Genomic DNA, 19,552 nt, shown 5'->3' with positions numbered 1-19,552 from the left:
GTTTCTGTGTGCTTGTGTCTTTTGTCTCATTACAACATACAATAATGTGTCACATTTGCATTACTTGTTTAATTAACGGGACTTTCAACCCCTAATCCCTGCCCCGCCTTTCTTCATTGCTACTCTTGCCACACACACACACACACACACACACACACACACACACACACACACACACACACACACACACACACACACACACACACACACACACACACACACACATGTTTGATGTGCCCCGCCTGTTATAATCTCTTCATAATCCGTGTGTGTGCGTGTGTGCGCATTTGAGTGTGCGCTCACGTTTGAGTGTGTTTGTGTATATGTGTCTGAGGCAGTTTGGAGTGTGCACACGTAAACCCCTACTATGTAGGATAATGGCTGACTCTGAAGAGGATTCATGCCTCATCCTAAAGATTTACCTTTTGTATCCACAACCCAGTCCGACCAATGGTTCAAGCTAAACCAATCCTTTAAACCTAGCAGTAAACCCTATTCCAACATGTTTACCCCAGATACCTCCCCAATGTTAATTCTATAGGCTTACCCCACATGCTAAAACGATGATCTGAATGAGTTTATAGCTGTAAAATGGCTTTGCAACCAGAAACCTTAAACAGGGTTTCTTCTCTGTATGGTATGGTATGGTTACATTGGGTTTGATTGAAAAAACACAGGCTTGTCCCATCATAATGCTTTCTGGCTTGGTTGTTAATGAAAGGTCCACCAGAATACACCATTTGAACAATGTGTATTCCAATAACTCTGAGATTGGATGATATATTGTAGGTTGTTTATTATTTGAATGTTTTAGGTTCTGAGTTATGTTAATTCAAATAATTACTTTAATTCCTACTTTTATGGGGGGGGGGGGGGCTTAGTTTGGTTCGGGGGGGGGCCTGTTTACTACTAAACCCAAAAACCACCGGCCCACTGTGTGTCTGTCTGTCCATGGGTTGGTGTTGTCAGTACCGTGTGTGTGTGTGTGTGTGTGTGTGTGTGTGTGTGTGTGTGTGTGTGTGTGTGTGGGACCACCCTGTAGCATTAGCCCCCAGGCATGTTTAAGTGTAGCTGGTTCTTGTAGGCAGCATTAGGAGATTCTTATCAGAACCACAACAGTGAGTAACTATCTATGACCTGTGCCTGTGTCTGCGCTCGCCTATCTTACAATCCTACAGCATGGCGTGGATTAATGATGTTTTGCTTGTTTGCTTGCTGGGTCTTTCACTTAGTTGTAAATTCAGATTTTTCTGCCATCCAAAATCAGAGTGTGGAAAACACGGTTTACCTGCTGCCAGGTTCAGTGTTGTTCAGCAGTTGTTCATCCCCATGTAGTTTATCTTCTGCATGTTTCTTCATTGTCATCTGTCACACACCTATGCCGACCCTACCAGAAAAGCCTGCGCTAAAATAGGACCCGGTCGTCTTTGTAACAATGGAAGCGTTGCCCTTTTTCTTGTGAACCGTCATATAATACATACTAATACTACAAGTTAGTGAGCATCACTCAATCGCTCACTCGCTCACTCGCTCACTCACTCGCTCGCTCGCTCACTCGCTCGCTCACTCACTCACTCACTCACTCACTCACTCACTCACTCACTCACTCACTCACTCACTCACTCACTCACTCACTCACTCACTCACTCACTCACTCACTCACTCACTCACTCACTCACTCACTCACTCACTCACTCACTCACTCACTCACTCACTCACTCACTCACTCACACACACGGATAACAAAGAATAATAGAGAGCAAAATAAGGCGGGTGTTTCTCTTTCACTCTTTAAAGGTTGAGACAACTAAGAACCGACAGAAGAAATAGCTGCAGGGACTAATGCATTCTGCTCTCTGCAACCCCTCTGTCATGTGCACACACACCGAGGATATTGTAGGGAGCCGTTTTGGACAGCCAGTGCCAAAATGGTCCAATTTCCTCCTTTTCCCTAATGAGTGTTATAAAGGGTGAGGCGAAGTATGAATATTTCAGAGGACAGGCACGTCTGAATATTTCCCTTTGATGAGCTCTCCAGAGGTGATTGGCTCTGCTTGGCTGTTGCCATATCAATAAACTCTGCTGGGGAAGATGAGGTTATTATGGGCTGTTTTAAAAGAGGCTGTATGAGATGATGATTTAAGTGATTGAAGGGGCAGTTCAAGGAAAGTTGTTGGAAAGTGTACCTATAGTCAGGGGCATTTTGTCAAATATTTGTAAGGAATATTACAATTGACTACTGCTGTATCAATTGCAGTGTAAACCAAAAATGGTCGCCCTCACCTAAATTATATAGGCAAAGGACTCTCTCTCTCTCTCTCTCTCTCTCTCTCTCTCTCTCTCTCTCTCTCTCTCTCTCTCTCTCTCTCTCTCTCTCTCTCTCTCTCTCTCTCTCTCTCTCTCTCTCTCTCTCTCTCTCTCTCTCTCTCTCTCTCTCTCGCTCTCGCTCTCTAACACACAACACACGGACACCCCCTCCCGGCTCTAATGTTCACTTACCAGCTGAGGTTTTCAAATGTTTTGCACATCATTCTGAGAAGAAAAAAAAAAAGCACAAAATTGAACAGCATTTCCATGGGAACGGTCCCAGGTCCCCAGGGGCCGTGATTAGCTGGTGCGGGCGTGTGTAAACCAGAAACTCCAGACGGCTCTTCAAATGGGCTATTAGTGCCGTCTGCCCCCCAATGAGAGTCACATGGGCTAGGACAGGGGGGGGTGGGGGGGGTTGTTTTGAAGGGGGGGGGATAACTGAGACTATAGTAAAAGGGGCCTGCATCATGAGCTCTGTTTCCTGGAATGACAATTCTGAAAAGGTGGAGCGTTGACGTCCAAAAATAGCTGCCACTTTCTCCCAGTTTGTCGGATCAATGTTCTTTGCTCTTTCTGGGTCACGGCTCCATGGCTCCTGTTCCATCCTAGTTACCCTCACCCCCCTGTCCTCTCCCTGGGGGAAACAGATCTATAAAGCAAAGGGGAAGGGCTGAGCCGTGTAGGAAGCATCGGAGTGCCGCGTCGGCCGGTCCCATAAAGAAGAGTTCCGACCATGACTCCAGTACATCCGAACTTTAGTTTGCCCTTGGATGATTAGACGGTTCTGTCGCCTTTACTAAACTACAGTGTGTGTGTGTGTGTGTGTGTGTGTGTGTGTGTGTGTGTGTGTGTGTGTGTGTGTGTGTGTGTGTGTGTGTGTGTGTGTGTGTGTGTGTGTGTGTGTGTGTGTGTGTGTGTGTGTGTGCGCGTGCGTGTGCGTCCAGGTGGACGAGCTGTACGAGGCGTTCTGCATCCAGAGCCGGCTGAGGGACGGCGCCAGCAGGATGAAGCAGGCCTTCTCCTCCTCCCCCTCCACCAAGGCCACCAAGGAGAGCATCGCCGAGGTCAACCGCAGATACAAGGAGTACACCGAGGTACGCGGCCACGCCAGCCGGCCTGCCGGCCTAGCATACAGGTGGTGCCGTTAGCTTAGAGCCTGATCAGCATGTAGCTTGGTAACAAAATCGTGTTCATTTTTGTACCATGCTGCATGCTCGTCAAGCTACAAGCTATATATCTATTTATGCCCAGGAGGATTTCTCACAGAGGTAGACACACAAACATAGCAGCTTACATGTAGCTTAGGCTGATTAGCATGGTGTTGAAATGCATTCTGGTTCAAAGACATAAAAAGCTTTCAATGGACTGTTGGCAAGCGATATGAGCAATGTGAAAAGAAAATCCTTGGGCGGAGAGATTAAGTGTTGTGCACATTGTGCTTCTCTTTTCAAAGACCCTTGCCTAGAACCCATGCACCTGAGTGGTGATGGTGATCTAGATGTCCTTGAAGTGAAAGCATAGATAATACTTACAATTTCCACTTCAAATACTTGAGATACTTTGATTTTTAACCTTAGATGCGTGTCAACATAACTCACTGAAACAGTAATTACAAGCCATTTTTACAGGATGACTTCGAGATACTTTCCATGATTCCCAAAGTTATCCTTTAAGCCTGGAGCTCAATCCTCTTGACTTTGAGTTATGACTGGTGTAAATACCTCTTGTCCTCCTCACTCAAATGACTGTTGTTGGTGCCTCCGTCTCCTGTATGCAGAACATGAGCACCTTTGAGATCGAGCTGGAGAGCCTACTTGGGGAGTTCCATATCAAAATGAAAGGTGAGCTGAGAGTGATGCTTTCACAACATATGATGTCTCTGGTGAAGAACATAGATATGTCCTACACATGAGCATTACTAATAGTATTAGTATTATAACGATATGCCCTACACCACAGCATTACTGAAAGTATTAACATTTTAATAGTATAAGTAAAAGGATGGTTCTTAATGGGGAGTACATCCTGAAAATAAAGTATGACATTTTACTTTTAAATTCAATGTTTGAAAAAAAAAGTCTGTTCAACTGGAGGTGGGGGTTATAAAGTATTGTGATGCTGGATGGTTTATTTTCAAGTGTTTTCAAAAGCACACTTCATAAGTTCCTAATTTCCTTTTAAAGAAACCTTTTATCCGTCTGTGAAACTGTGAAAGCAGGCAGAGCTTACATAAGCGCAGAGGCCTGGTGATCACATGAGTGAAATGTTTATTCATCTCTTCTGACATTTAGGTCTAGCAGGCTTCGCCAGACTCTGTCCCGGAGATCAGTACGAGGTAAGGTTTGGTTCTTCTCTCTGGTTGTTTTGGTTGTGATATATCTAGCATTGCTCCAGGGGAATGCTTCAAAAAAATCCATTTCCCAGTTGCTCTATATAGCTTCCGTTTTTTGGCTTTCAGTCTAAAATAACCGTATATTTGAAGGTCTGACTATACTAAGAACTGTTTTGTTTAAAATGTATTTAAAGTTTTTCACATTTTGCTCTCTCTCCCTGATGCCCTAACTCAAGCTGTTCCTCTGCCGCCTGTCGTCCCTCTCAGATCTTCATGCGGTACGGCCGCCAGCGGTGGAAGCTGAAGGGGAAGATAGAGGTGAACTCCCGCCAGAGCTGGGACGGAGAGGAGATGGTCTTCATGCCCCTCATCACGGACCTCATCAACATCAAGGTGCCTGTGCTCACCAAGAGACTGCTGCCCACCACCAAACTGCTCACCTACAGACTGCCATGGATAGATCGCTTTCTTCAAATGTTATAGTTTTAAAGTCTTGAGTGTAGCATGAGACCTCCCTCAAAGGAACTTGCCCTTATCCACAGGGGGTTAGCTTAGCTTGCTTATGCTATCTCTTGCTAGGATTAATGAGCTTCATAGACTCTCAACCAGATTATTAAACCTGGTTATGGTGGTACTGTCTAGCCCAACTCTGGTCGTGCATGGCGTTAACGCTGCCAGGGTTATCGGTTCGATTCCCGATGGGGAAACCCATTCTGAGAATGTTGTAAGACAATGGATAACACAATAACTCAAGTCTGTGGTGGTGATGCTCTCCCGCCAGGTGACAGAGCTGAAGGGGCTGGCCACCCACATCCTAGTGGGCTCTGTGATCTGCGAGACCAAGGAGCTGTTCACCGCCATGCCCCAGGTCGTGGCCGTGGACGTCAACGACCTGGGAACCATCAAACTCAACCTGGAGGTCACCTGGTTGTAAGTAGTGAGGGTTTACACATCGCTTTTATGTGGAACGCCATCCCATGATGTTCGTCATACGGGCAGTCTGTCATGGGGAGGGAGTCATTGTAATCTGCATAACTTGTTGGTTCATAAACTAATGCTCATAAGAGTACTCTGTTTATAAGGGTCCTTATCTACCCCCAGGTGTGAGGCTGATTAGTCGGGTCAACCAATTTAAAAAGTCCTATTCCTGAGTGACGTCACAAGTGGGCGTGGCCACCCAGATAAATAATCGATGATCTCCATTGGATGGACTTTAAAACGCTCTTAAAGAATAATCCGGGCTCCCACCTGGTGGTAAAACAGGCTGATATTAGAACTGGGTTTTATTACACCTTTAGGGATCTAATAAAAAAAACACAATCAAAGAAGACAATCAAAGACTTCACCTTTAATTCCATTCAACTTTATTCTACCAAAGCCCTCCCTTATTCAACCTCTCTCTCCCCCTCCCTCTCCCTCTCCCCCCTCCCTCCCGCCCCGTGAAGCCCCTTCGACGTGGAGGACCTCAGCCTGTCCTCGGGGAACGTCAGCAAGGCGGCGGCGCTCCAGCGGCGGGTGTCCGTCTACAGCCAGGGGACCCCCGAGACCCCCACCTTCCAGGACACCAGCTTCTTCGTGAGTCCCCCTGTGGCGCGAGACCACTGTCGGACGACAGCCGGGAACTAGATCAAACCAGCTGGGTCCTCTGTTCCTCAGCCCCTTGGGAGGAGGTGGGGGGGGGGGGGGGGGGGGGGGTCACTAATTGTCGCGCTACCCACTAACCGTCTCCGGCTGCCTGCACCGCGCTGACCCTGTTCCGCTGCGTACAACCGCCGTGATGACTCTGTCCTATATATGTTGTTAACACTGTCACTGCCTGGCCCCTGACACTAACCCTTGACCCCCCCCCCCCCTAATCCATTCCCTCTTGCACTCCCCCCCCCCCTCCCCCTCACCCCGCAACTCTTGCATCTAAACTCCCCACACTCTCCCACCCCCTCCCATCACCCCCCCCCCCCCCAACACCACCCCCCCCACTGTGCCCCGCCCGGCGTCGGGGGGCCCCCACAGTGGCGTGCGCCCCCTGTGGAGCGCCAGCGGCTGTCCTTCCTGCACGCACTCCGTGACACCCTCCTGGAGAGGCTGAGGCGCAGCCGCTCGTTCGGCGACCTGGCCTCGCTGCGGCCCAGGCCCAAGTCCAGCCTGGAGGTCTACGTGAGTGCGCTGTGTGGATCCCCCACCCCCCACCCACCCCCTCCCCTGCCGCCTCCACCCAGCACTTCCCTCCCTTGCGCCACCTTTCCTCCCCCAGAATGAGTGAGGCTTGCAGGGGGGGGCCGTGTGTCTCTTGGCTGTGCACGCCGCGTGGTCCTCTGGGGGCAGGACCGAGCTGCTTGCTCTCCGGGCGCTGGATGGAGGGTTGGACCTCATGGACCGGAGAGGAAGGGGGGACGGAGTCTCCCTGGAGGAAAGATTGGATCTTGGGAGGATGATTTGTTGATTTGGTTTGAGTCGTCGTGGTAGATTTAGATGTTGGGGGTTTGGAGACTCTTTAACAACCGTCTCTTTTTCCCGCCCGTCGCTCTGCTTCTTCAATACATGCATTGATCTCTCTCTCTCTCTCTCTCTCTCTCTCTCTCTCTCTCTCTCTCTCTCTCTCTCTCTCTCTCTCTCTCTCTCTCTCTCTCTTCCACCCTCGTTCCCTCTCTCTCTCGCCCCGCCGCCATCAGTCCACCCTCCCTGACGAGGTGTTCGAGCACGGCGGCTGCAGCGTGGCCGAGTGCAAGCGCCTCTCCTTCACCTTCTCCGACACCTCGGCCTCCACCTCCACCCCTCGCGCCAGCCCCGCCCCCAGCACGCCCGGCCAATCGCACCACCCCGCCATCATGGTCACGCCCCCGGAGACGGACGCCTCCGCCCTCCCGCCCCCGGCCGCCAGGCAGGACTCCATCGCGGAGGAGAACGGGCTCACGGAGGAAGAGGAGGAGGAGGAGGAGGAGGAGGAGGTGCTAGTAGAGGAAGAGGAGGTGGAGGACGAGCTGGGCAGCCGGGGCAGCAGCAGCAGCGGGGCGTGCTTCGCCAGCGACGAGGCGGACGTCGTGGACGACTCGGAGTGGGAGCGCGCCGAGTCCCAGCGCGGCGGCGGCGGCGGCGGCGGCGGCGGCGGGGGCTCGGCCTCGGGGTCGCTGCGCTCGGAGGGCCGGCTGTCCACGGTGGCCCCCGAGGACGTGTTCCTGCACCACGCCCACCCGGACCTCAAGCCCCTGGAGCTGGACGAGGACGAGGCCGCCGGCAGCCTCACCCGCCAGCTGGTGAGGAGGCTGACCTCCACGGACATGGGCGCCGAGGACGACGGGGCCCCGGGCGGGGCCGGGGAGGAGGAGGAGGCGGCGGCGGCGGCCCAGGGTGGAGGCGTGAGCTGGGCCGGGGAGGGCGGAGGCTGCAGCCTGGAGGAGGCGGTGCAGAGCCTGCTGATGAGGCTGGAGGCGCTGACGCAGCGCTGCAGCCAGCTGCAGGACCTGGAGCAGGAAGTGATGCGCCTGGAGGACCTGCTGAAGGTGAGAGCGCACGCACACGCACAGATATAGACACGCACGCACGCATATACACGTGTAGAAGCACACGCCTCACACAGACGCACACACCTCACACAGACGCACACACACAGACGCACGCACACAGATGCGTACTCATGCAAACAGCCACAAAGGGCCAACCTTATCTCGATTTAATACTTTATTGTATTCTGCATGAATCGTCCAACATTCATGAAACTGTTGGCTCACAGGCTACGCCGAGAGATACACGTCTTGAATTAGACTGTAATTTAGAAAGGTCACTCAAAAACAATGTTTGCAACGGATACAGAAATTAAACCCAGAAGAAACAGAAGGGGGTTGCAAACTAAAAGATCCTCATGATCATCCTTATACCCCCCCCCCAGTGCCGGCTGCCGGGCCACAGGAGCCGGGCGTCCAGCCTCAGCCTGACGGTGGAGAGCGCCCTGGAGAGCTTCGACTTCCTCAACACGTCCGACTTCGACGACGAGGACAACGGGGACGACGGCGCCGTCCTCCGCACCCCCCCGCAGCGGTCCCCCTCGCTGGACATGGAGGGCGGGCGCATGGGGTGAGGAGAGGGGGAGGGTGGGGCGCTGGAGGGGGCCAAGAGGGGATCTGTCTTTTACAGAAATAATGAGATGCAATGATACACTTGCGTCCATCTGTGTTCTAATACACCAGCGCTAGGGTTAAGGAATTTGATTAAATTGTTTTCATTGTTATAAAGTATTTGTTTGATGCATTTTCATTTTCCTTGGCAGGCTAGTGAATATTTTTGTCTTAAGTCTTAGTCGCCATCAACCCTGTATGTTTCGTCAAGTTCAATAATTTATTTCTTGACCAATTTACAAATATATTGCAATTTGTCACCGGTTGAAACTGCGAATTTGATCAATAAAACACTTGCATTGAGGAAGTAGATGCGATTGGTTTGCCGTATGGGTATCTGCTGCCCTCGTGTGGTCGCAGTGTGTAAGTGTCTCTGTCCCTGCATCTCTCCAGCGGTCAGCATCCTGAGGCCAGGGGACACTTGAGCGAAGCCCTGACGGAGGACACGGGAGTGGGCAACAGCGTGGCCGGGAGCCCCCTACCCCTCACCACTGGCAACGATAACCTGGATGTAGCGGTTGTCATTCACCTGCAGTACTGCAATCACCTCGTCCAGGTAAATTATTCGGTCGAGTTTTGGTTATTATTTGGTTAAATCAAGCAACACAAGAAGTGATGACGCTCCAAAACTATCTGAAATAAAAAAAGTATTGATGTTATGATGAAGATAATGAGCTGACACTTTTTGGATGTTATGACAGCTGTTGACCAGCGGGGGCAGTGTTTGGCAGCGTCGCAGCCTGCTGCAGAGGCTGACGGCCCAGACGCAGCTGTTGGAGGAGCTTGGGGAAATTAGCATGGACACTTTGGCAAACATCACATCTGCTGCAGACGGTGGGTCATCAAAGAGGGTAGTCTACTGACATGGTTTAATGATGCTTACAAGACATTAGGACCTAACAATCGCAAGGCAAAACACATTCTGACATGTTCATGTTAGGCGATGTAGTAATATTTTGAAGATCACTCATGGAATGAGCTAAGAATTTCAGAACAATTAAAAGTCACACAAACAAGCCACAGAACGTTTGGATGTGGATGTCATCCTCCACCGTTGAGAATTACAGCTATTTAGAAGTTGTAATGCAAGGATCATGTCTTAATTGACCAAACCAACTTTTGATCCTCCTAACATAAAACACTTTTAATGTCAAATTTCCCTCGCCTTTATCTTCATCACAATCCCCCCCAGGTGATCTTAAAGGTCGTAACCCCCCCCCCCCCCCCCCCCCCCCAGGCAGAAGCCCCTCGTAGGTTGTCAAGCGCGCCCTGACCCCTCTGTCCCTCTGTCCCCCTCCCCCAGTGCTCCCGGGGCTGGCCGAGAGACCCCAGCTGCTCACCCTCTGGTCGGAGTGCAGCGGGGCGGGGGGGCCGTTCCACACCACCCTGGAGCCCCTTCTGAAGCACATGGACGGGTTGTACCTGGCCAGGCTGCAGGAGCAGCTCCCACCCCACACCGCCCAATCAGGTACCGGTTGACTTGTACGCGTGTGTGTGTGTGTGTGTGTGTGTGTGTGTGTGTGTGTGTGTGTGTGTGTGTGTGACATTGGTGGGCAGGCAAGAGATTCAGAGGTCCATAGGGAGAGGGATGTACAGTTGTGAGTGAAAAGTACTGCTTATTCCCATTATTCCTAACTTAAAGGCAATCGCAGGTCAAAAATCCTAACCCCTTACTTGCTCCCATATGACATCGCCCTATTTCTCGTTAAAAGTGCTAAATGACCCAAGCGTCTCGGGACTCAAACTCAACCCCCTTCCTCCTCCTCCCTGGGCAGTGATCAGCATGGTGGTGGGTGCGATGGTGGACAAGCCTGAGCTGTCCCCCTCCCCCGCCCCCCCGGCGGCGGCGGCGGCGGCCGTGCTGCCCCAGGACGTCCTCAGCGTGTTCCAGTTCCACAGCTACGTGGTGCAGCATGACGTGCAGGACATGGGGGCGCACCTGCTGGGCCTGGCACGAGAAGGTGAGGGCCCGCAATGCTGAGAGGGTGACACTGGGCTGACCTTCATCGTGGTGACGCCTGATACTCTGTTCTTCTGTCGTGGCAGCCTCATGGGGCGTCTGGGATTAATAAAATACATCTTACCCTGCTTGGTAATGGTGTGCTTTCTGCAAAGCCTTTTTTGGACCGCCCTTTTCACAAAGGAATTGTAAAAAAAATGTAACAGTGTTTTTTAAAGGTGACATATTATACCACCAGGCTGGTGACTCTAGCTCTCTAGCTCTAGACTCGGCTGCACAGGTGGAAGTGAAACGGCATTATCTAACCAGCTCATCTCGTCTGGTGCTCAGGTGTGTTTGTGGAGTCCCTGAACAGCGGTGACTCCAGCCTGCGTCTGGCTGAGCTGGGCCAGGTGTCGGCGGCCCAGCTCTGGCCCAGGGACGGCAGCCTAAGGGCCCTGGCCTGCCTGCTCACCGCAGAGGAGCCGGAGGTCAACAAGGCCACGGCCAACTACCTCTCCTCTGGGGCTGCACACACACACTTCAGGAACAAGGTGCGTTGTGGGGGCCGCATACATGCCGTGGGCGTGTCCACCTAAATGTATGATGGATCATTAAGCGGACACAACAAACAACAACAAACATACACCACTTCTTTCAGACTCCACCTGTGGTGGAGTCTGAAAGAAGTGGTGTATGTTTGTTGTTTGTGTTATTGTCTGATTGTCTTTGGCTGCAAAAGGGGTCACTGATGAGTCACAAGCCGAGTGCTCAGGTTTGCTAAGTGTGTGTATGTGTCAACAGGCGGTAGAGTACTACACCCAGGCGCTGTCGGAGCTGGGCGTCCAGAGAGCTGCCTGTGCTGCTCTCAGCTGCCTACAGGTCAGTGGGGTCACAGAGGACAGCTGACATAATGCGCCACCATTTTGAATGCTGAAACTTTATCCGTTGTTTTTACTGAAACTATTTTGAAGGCTCAAACATTATCTGTATTTTCAACTGTAAATTCTAGTAGATTGTTATTTGTAGATCACTCTATGTATGAAACGTCATGTATCAAATGTATTACAGTTGGTGAAGGGACTTTTACCGCTTTTGAAATATTTGACATTTGCACCTTCCATTTGAGCTAAATGTATTGACATGAGGTGTCTGTCCTGATCTCTCTCTAGGCAACAGAGAGCATCAGGGATGTAGTGGCACTCTGTGACTCCGCCGATGAGGAGCTAAGACACGTAGCCATTGAAACGCTTCTCACTTTGGGTGAGTAAATAACCTAGTAACCATCAAGCCGTAGGTAGAATGAGCTATCTAAGGTACCTGTTTTAATTTCAATTTTACACAGTTGACGACTACATCAAGGCAAAATGTGCACGATCACATACAACATGTTTACTAGGGCAGGTTCGAGATTAAACCAGTTGCTCAAGGATGCACAAAGGAAGACCGCAGACTCCTGCCCTGTCCTGATTGGAAGGAGTCCAGATTGTAGCTCATCCTCATGCCGTGTTGCTCCCCAGGCGAGGAGGGGCGTATGGCCTACGAGCAGCTGGACACGGTACCAGGGGAGATGATTCTGATGGCGACGCGGAGAAGCAATGCCCTCACCACCGCCTTCTGAGACACCCCTACGCACCGGGCATCACATGCCACTCAACATGCCCCCCCACCCCCCCCACCCAGGAGAGTACACTCCCTCGGTCTAACCCCCCCCCTAATCGCGCCCGGTAGGGTACATGCACAGACTTATGCACACCACGACCAAGACCACTGGCAGCCCCCTCCCCCCCCAACCTCTTTTTCACACACTTTAACACAAGGCTTTGTCACTTACATGGTTTAGTTATTCCAATGTTACACTGGCGTTTGTTTGTTTTCTCAAACTAACTGCTACAAGACGCTGATGATTTAATGACAGCAGTTCGGTTATCACAGTGTAGGGCGGGTTAGAAGAATACGGAAGACATTGAAAGCCGCTCGCTCCCTCAGCCACTATTGGGGAAGAGGGAAGGAAACAGCTGAGCTGGTTGATGCTGGCTTCTGACAAGACCTGCTCTCTGCCTATCGCCTACAAAAACACACCACGACCCGACCTCTCCCCCTACTCATCCCCCCTGAGCTCCTCCTCATGCTCCCATCCTTCTCAGCCTAGATATCCTTCATCAGGCGGACATGATGGTGAGGTTGGTGGGGAAACTTTCTATCATCTTGGGGGAAACCATGCAACTCAATCGGAGTGCAGTTTATATGCTCCCCGACAGGGGAAATGGATCGCAGCACTGAGCAATAATGCAATGAGTTTTTATGGTTTCCAAAGTTTCCAGAAGTTTTCTCCGCCCAACGTACCAGTGTGGCTGCTGGGTGTATAGAGGTCTGTTGGGCCCCCTTCACTCCCGCCTGCTTGCTGAGGCAGCCACGCACGGCAATATAACATGAAATATACGGACACAGACTTTAACCAGACACATGGGACCCATTTGAGTACTGCCAGGACTGAGAAGCATGAATCCCTAGCCCCGAACACGGTATTGGGAGGGGTGACGGAGGCTTTGTGTGGGAGGGGGGGAGAAGGTATACTGTCTAGATCTCTGGATGGCCTGGAAGCACATTTTCTAAACACACTGTATCCATAGCATCCACTGTACCGGAGCTGTTGGCCGTCCGACCCATCACCTCATCACTATGGATATAATAAGGCTTTCAAATATCACACAAGCTTTCAATGGTGTCCGAGTTTCGATCAAAGTATTCTAATATCTTTTGTGGTATCATTTTGTTAGGTGCGCTTCTTTTATTTTGAGTTTCTTGCACTGTTGCAGGTGTGTAAATATGGCACATTGTGAAGGGCTGATGTAATGGTGGAGTGACTTTTCCAAACTTGATTTCTATTTTGGGTTCTTACTTTGAAGATCTGTCCAATCTGATGGTCCACTTGTCAGTTTCAGGGATTCGTGTGCAGTACTATTGGTGTATCAGGGATGGGTTCGAAGATGATCTAATGTCGGATTATGTGGTAAAAATGCGAGCAAAAAAGACAATATAGATCGATGAATTTCAACCTCAACAGTTGATAGGGATCATATACTTTGGCAGTTTGACCAGTGCATTGCCCTGTACATATGTGTAAGTAACCACAAAAACATTTTATTAAGTTTGTTAAGAATGCTTTGGTGTGACAAGATGGACAAATTAGTAACTGCCGCCGGTTTTCAAGATATTTTTCCTATCATGAATACATGGTGTGGTTGCAGTTTAAGGCCTTTCGACTGGCTTGTCCTTTCTGCATAACAGTACAATAAATTGTACTTTGGGCAGTAAAGATTGCACGTAGGCTACTGGATGTAATACCAGAGGTTAGATTGGTTTGGAATACATTGTGTGAGCTTACCTCCCTCGTATCATAACCTGGAATTTGGTTGGGAGGGCGAGGCTCTTGGTTTGACTTGAATGAGTGTTATGGTACTACTGAATCTGTCGCTCAAGACATCCACAACAACAACCAATATGGTATTTCTTCACTCAAATGTATTTATTATTCACATATATTAATTCTAATATTCTAAAAAGTCTAATAATCTTTGTTTGTTACAAATGATTTCATGTTTTGGTAATTCGAATTTAAATGCTTCATAATTATTATTTTGGAGAACATGTGATGAGATTTGAGGAGTGAAATAATACTATAGATTTGTTTATTTCTCTATATTGCCCCAATCCCCATGGGAAAATATTTTACGGTATCACGTTTTTGCAATTTTGAGTAACCAAAGCAGAAACACCCATAATTTGTCCTCCACCCTGAATGTTAACAATATCATCACAATACAAACATCTGCATTTTGGCAAGCATATTAGACATAGCCTTAAAAGAGAAGCATAGCAAAATAACAAATGTAAAATATCAGTGGAATTGTGTATGAAATTTACACTCATTCCTATCTGCACAGTTCAGAAGCCATAGTATAATAAAGCAAGCAGAACTATTTTTGTGAAACATGTATTTTTATTATTACAAGCTCTAAATGTGTGAAGGTTGCTCTTTAAAAAGCTGAAGACTGTTTTTGTTTATTTTCTATGCTGGGGTTTGCCCCCTTGTGCAAACATGATCTTTTTATTTTATGTTGAGGTGAAGAGCGTTACAATATTTTAATTTCATGTGATCCATTGTACCAACAAGTGTAATTCCTCTGTTCATATTTGAATCATTGACCTTCTTTTATCTGTTGACCAGTGTTACACATTTTTTTTTTTTCCATTTCAAGTCAAAAAGCACATGTTGGCAAAGCATTTATATATTGAGTTTTTTTTTTATTGAAAATGATACAGTACAACAGAAAAATGCTATCGTGAGCTGCATTTGAGATTTAACTCTGTCTCTGTAGTCAATAGCTTCGGTTGTCGCTGCATTAGCTGTGTCATACTTTACTCCATCCCGCTCAACAGTATTGTATCTGCTCATTGAAAGTTGCAATAAAGTTTTATTTTTGCATAATTGATTATGGGTTCTTCTCCTGATTGGAAAATGCATCTTTCCCTCCTGTATTGGGGCTCTTTTTAGAGTTTGTCTGGATACAGCCATTGTGCAAATGTTGAAGTAATGTTCCATCATGTTATCCTCTTTTGCTGGATCTAAATCTCATGTGGAGTTTGCCGGTAAATCTACTAAAAAACAATAGAAATGTGGTCAGTTGTATGTTTTTTTTTTACAACAATCTCGAGCCAATCAGAATCAATTCACAGCCCCATTATTTTCATTGGGGACAGGACAGGAGGTTAGGATGCAGACGCGCCCCTCTCTACGCGGGTTGAGGCAGTGAAATGCCAGGAAATTTTGGCATACACAAGTGAACCACCCTTTGCCAGGATAACAAGGAGCATGGCGTGAAACGTTAAAGCACAAATGGTCAGGAGTTGAAATAGTCACCTGTGATCACTGCACCAAGCTTTATATTGGCATTCCTAACATCTGAAACCATGTCATAATGTACATTTACATTAAGACAGTAAACGATTAAGTACTTATTAAATAACTCAATTATGCAGTTCGACCATATATTGAGACCCCTTACTTGATTCAATGAACAAAATAACTTGCCAGGTCATAGCGGCGCATCATTCACAGGAAAGTTTATCACAACTGTAGTGCAGTTGCTCTACATTTAAGAGCCTGATGACCAGGTTGTCATTGTGCAGGGGCTGACCAGCATGTGCTACATCAGAAATGGAGGGCCCCTTTGGTTAATTAACTTGGGAAACATTGTAAGCCTTGTGGTGAAGGGCTATGAAACACTGGTGTTCCTTTAACATGCCTTACCAAGTTAAACATTAAGCTTGGCCCACTGCATCAAGTCAAGTGGGCATTTTACTGCAAAACAAAAGCCGTTTAGTAATTAGGCCAACCATTTCAGTGTAACTAGTTCACTGTATGCTACAGGTGCTCATGCACATGAGAATCCATTGTCAATAGCCAAGCTGCTACCTCAGCCCATGCTAAACAAATAAAATAAACCTTTTCCAGCCTCAAGGGAGCCTTGAGGTGCTAGAGACTGAGTTATAATGGCCGAAGAACTATGCCCGAGAGCTTCTACTTTCTGGCCACCTTACGCCAGTTGACGAGCCAAATAGCAGGAAGGGCTATTACTGTACCAAAGAAAGCAATTGCAGAGTAGAGTCGAGCACAAATGATTTTAAAAGTAGTTTATTTTACAGCGCAATTAAGGAAAATGTAAACAAGTATGCAATACAACTGCACAATGAGTCCTATACATCCATATACAAAACTGCCCAATGGGCGACTTCAAGTTTGTCATAAAGTTGACGTTTCATAAACTAGACATTCAAAGTAGGCAATCCATGTTTTGTTACAATGTGAAAAGAAGGGACATGGTAAAATACACAAAACTCTGAAAGTACATTCGAAAAAAAAAATACAGAACGGCAAGAACGATAAAGGCAGTCTTTGGTTTGAGGAAACTTCCACCCGTCATCCGTCTGATGGTTGGGCTTCTTCAGAGTCTGAGGAATCTGCTTCGGCCACCCTCTCACTACAAGAGCCAGACTCCTCTTCCCGAGTCATCTCACCTGCTTCTTCTACTTCCTCCTCCGCCGCCTCCTCCTCGTCCACATCAAGGGCTATCTCCCTCAGTTCCTCCAAGTTCTCCGGGCCCTTTCCAGTGAGCCTCTAAAAAGAGGAGTCTGGTTACACCACCGTAACCTGCACATCATCTCAAATGCAGTGGGCTGCAAATACTTCATGATAAGACCATTGCCCCCAGACTCCTAGTACACTTGCCAAGACTAACAATTAAAATATTATACAATAGTACAAATTGGTGAATATGGTAACTAGACGACATTTGCAAATGGCAAATAAATGTGTACAGCTATATGGTCGATAGGTTTGTTTAAACAAAAACTATATAAAAACACAACAACATTAGGTGCAGTCAATTGTTCCCTCACTTCAATCTCAATATACGACAAACAAATAATGCATACCTCAATCATGTCAGCCATGTATTGAACATGTTGCGCAAGTTCCTGCAGTTCCTCATTCTCCGTCTTCAGCTGGCATATTTGCTCATCTCTGACCTCAATGTCTTTGTGGAGCTGTCAGAGGTAAAGAAATTGATTTACTTGAAAGTAAAACTAAGCATGTTCTAAGTTAAAAAAAATAATTGTTCCAATTTAGGCTACGCCAAAAATGCCACACAGCATTCATAGCGAGTCCCACAGGGGAGTGGGTGCATCTTTATTGGAAAAAATGCATGTCCTGGTTTTGGCATTTTCATTATGCCGTCACTAAGTGTACGCAGTACAAGAAAAATAAATATAAAATAAATCATGCTTCACTAATGGCAAAATGAGGCATCAACCCAATCCTTTCACATTCGAGTTGTAATGGAAGTGCAACCCAACACTTTTAGCATCCGATTGCTCAAGGAAACCGCTGGGAGCGTGGGAACAGCTCACCCAACAGCTAAACATTAGCACGGAGGCTCAGTGATCAACTCACCTTCTCGTTCTCCTGGAGAACATTGTACAAGGCTTTTCTGCGCTCGTCTGCCACTTCTTTCCAGTACGTAGAGGGGGGTGTTTCTGAGTCAGGGCAGGGAGAGAGCAGTTAGAAAACCCAATGTACACCAGTGAAATAGGGAATACTAACCAGGAGATGTGCCATGTTAACAAAGTAGACCTACCTTTGACCATCAGCTCATAGGCTTCATTTGAGATACCATCTGGCGAATCTTCAGTTTGGGTCGATTTGACTTCAGCCTTCACCCTCTTTGATCCCTTCTCTTCTTCTATGTCCCATTGTTTCCTTTTGGGAACAATTTTCCCCACCTGTGAATAAGCAAATTATATCCCGTTAGCATGAGCATCATGCTTCAGTAACTTCCCTCAACACATTGCAAATCCAAGTACAAAAGTTATAAGTTAGTGCATACTTTTGATATCTTTCCCATGTTTTTGTTGGCAACAGAAGGCTGTAGGACCTGAAGTGTTTTTCTTTTGGGCTCCATCGTTTGGCTTGGCTGTTTTAGGAAGCTCTGTAGGAGAATGACAGGGAAAATTCTGTTATCGAAAGGTTCTAGGAGTTTCTAATAAGCTTTGCCAGTGAAATGGGTTAGGTAATATATGAAAGCTCCATCTACAACTACTAATGTCAAAATAATACAAAGCTTTACTCCTCTTCTCTCAAGTGTTCGTCTAAAACCGCCTAGTCGGTTCCCACCGTTACTTTAGTCACAGGGATATTGTTTGGCTGTACTCTAGTTACAACGTACATGACAGAGAAGGGAATTAAGAGAAAGTTGAAGAACCACTGTCGGATTGCCCAAGAAGCGTGGGAAAGGGGCAGGCCAGGTAATAGAGCAACCAGTACAGATGGCAGGGAATTTAATTTGTGATGAACTGGGATAAACTCAATTGGATGCAGTTTATTTTGCATGCCCTTTGATTGTGCCACTCTACAAAAATTGTTCAGAAGAAAGAAAAATAAAGTTTTTATTTACACAGAGTCAAAGATAAAACGAGACCAGCTGTATCTTATCTGGTTTCTCACTGCAATTTACACACTAGTATGTGGATCAGATCTCACAATTAGTATAATTGCTGTATCCCTTCCACCGACAATGAGCAGACCTTTCATGTGCCCACAATGGCTAGGGGTTGGATTCAGAGTAGTACTTATTATACTAGTGTGTTTAACTCGGTGGGAAAATGCCCTCAACTTTATTGGAGACAAGGACAGCCTGAGAGTTTAATGTGTGGTGAAGGATTTAGTTAATGTTTACGGTTAGTACATGAGGTACTCAGTTATTTTACCACTTAGTGTAAATAGTATAAACAAATTATTTACCTGAATGTTTTCTGAAGACCTTCCTGGTTTCATTGTTCTGTTACAACTCATCTGGATTGCCTACTTTGAAAGATACAGGGAGTTTCGTTCAGAGCAATCGTAGAAAGAAAAAACAAAGCAAGCCAAAAACAGGTTAATTTAGATTCGCCTAACGTGGTTTTCAATACATTGGTAACGTAGCAAGAAAAAGCCGGACTAAACATACCATAGATTGAATTTGAAGAACATAACCTAAAGTAACCCATTATTACCAGGTTAATGTTTTAGAAACCTTGGCACAATCAGCTAGGGTAGACCAGCAGGGGGACAACAGTAGACGCCAAGTCTTCCACACGGTTTGATAGCGGATTATGTATTAATATTAAACATACCTTCTTCTGGTGGTGGAATTACAATCTAACGTTTTTGTTGGTCGGTAAACAGCGTTCAGTCGGTCCTATGAACAGATTACCCTCAACGATTGCCTTGCCTGTATTTAATGAAGATCTCGCGCCATGAGC

The 19,552-nt window shown here is 47.5% G+C and overlaps 2 protein-coding genes across 4 annotated transcripts in view; one reads left to right on the top strand and one right to left on the bottom strand.

Annotated features, from left to right (window-relative positions):
* Positions 1–16,269, top strand: part of ripor2 (RHO family interacting cell polarization regulator 2) — a 41,477-nt gene extending 25,208 nt beyond the window's left edge. The window contains exons 7-22 of one of the 2 annotated variants that reach the window (XM_056582094.1): positions 3,255–3,404; positions 4,088–4,151; positions 4,602–4,645; positions 4,910–5,035; positions 5,424–5,572; positions 6,088–6,217; positions 7,312–8,139; positions 8,526–8,710; positions 9,145–9,307; positions 9,453–9,585; positions 10,055–10,219; positions 10,527–10,712; positions 11,042–11,244; positions 11,495–11,572; positions 11,863–11,953; positions 12,211–16,269. In XM_056582094.1, the coding sequence (XP_056438069.1) occupies positions 3,255–3,404; positions 4,088–4,151; positions 4,602–4,645; positions 4,910–5,035; positions 5,424–5,572; positions 6,088–6,217; positions 7,312–8,139; positions 8,526–8,710; positions 9,145–9,307; positions 9,453–9,585; positions 10,055–10,219; positions 10,527–10,712; positions 11,042–11,244; positions 11,495–11,572; positions 11,863–11,953; positions 12,211–12,311 (2,796 nt within the window). In that variant the 3' untranslated portion in view covers positions 12,312–16,269. The remainder of the gene's footprint in view (positions 1–3,254; positions 3,405–4,087; positions 4,152–4,601; positions 4,646–4,909; positions 5,036–5,423; positions 5,573–6,087; positions 6,218–7,311; positions 8,140–8,525; positions 8,711–9,144; positions 9,308–9,452; positions 9,586–10,054; positions 10,220–10,526; positions 10,713–11,041; positions 11,245–11,494; positions 11,573–11,862; positions 11,954–12,210) is intronic. The other variant, XM_056582095.1, reaches the window with a different exon arrangement.
* Positions 16,270–16,372: 103 nt separating this feature from the next.
* Positions 16,373–19,541, bottom strand: gmnn (geminin DNA replication inhibitor). Of its 2 annotated transcripts, none has more exons than XM_056582099.1 (7): positions 19,424–19,541; positions 19,053–19,115; positions 18,139–18,240; positions 17,890–18,034; positions 17,706–17,788; positions 17,189–17,299; positions 16,373–16,871 (listed from the first exon to the last, which is right to left on the bottom strand). In XM_056582099.1, exons 2-7 carry the CDS (start codon positions 19,101–19,103, stop codon positions 16,674–16,676), a joined length of 690 nt encoding a protein of 229 aa, XP_056438074.1. In that variant the 5' UTR covers positions 19,104–19,115; positions 19,424–19,541; the 3' UTR covers positions 16,373–16,673. The 2 variants fall into 2 exon arrangements, with proteins under 2 accessions (XP_056438074.1, XP_056438073.1); XM_056582098.1 differs by having other exon boundaries at positions 19,053–19,112; positions 19,424–19,540.
* Positions 19,542–19,552: the final 11 nt, after the last annotated feature.

The sequence above is a fragment of the Gadus chalcogrammus genome, chromosome 22 (genome assembly GCF_026213295.1).
Source record: "Gadus chalcogrammus isolate NIFS_2021 chromosome 22, NIFS_Gcha_1.0, whole genome shotgun sequence".
Lineage (NCBI taxonomy): Eukaryota > Metazoa > Chordata > Actinopteri > Gadiformes > Gadidae > Gadus > Gadus chalcogrammus.
The sequence above is the reverse complement of the archived record's forward strand: the minus strand, read 5'-3'. Positions and strand labels throughout refer to the sequence as shown.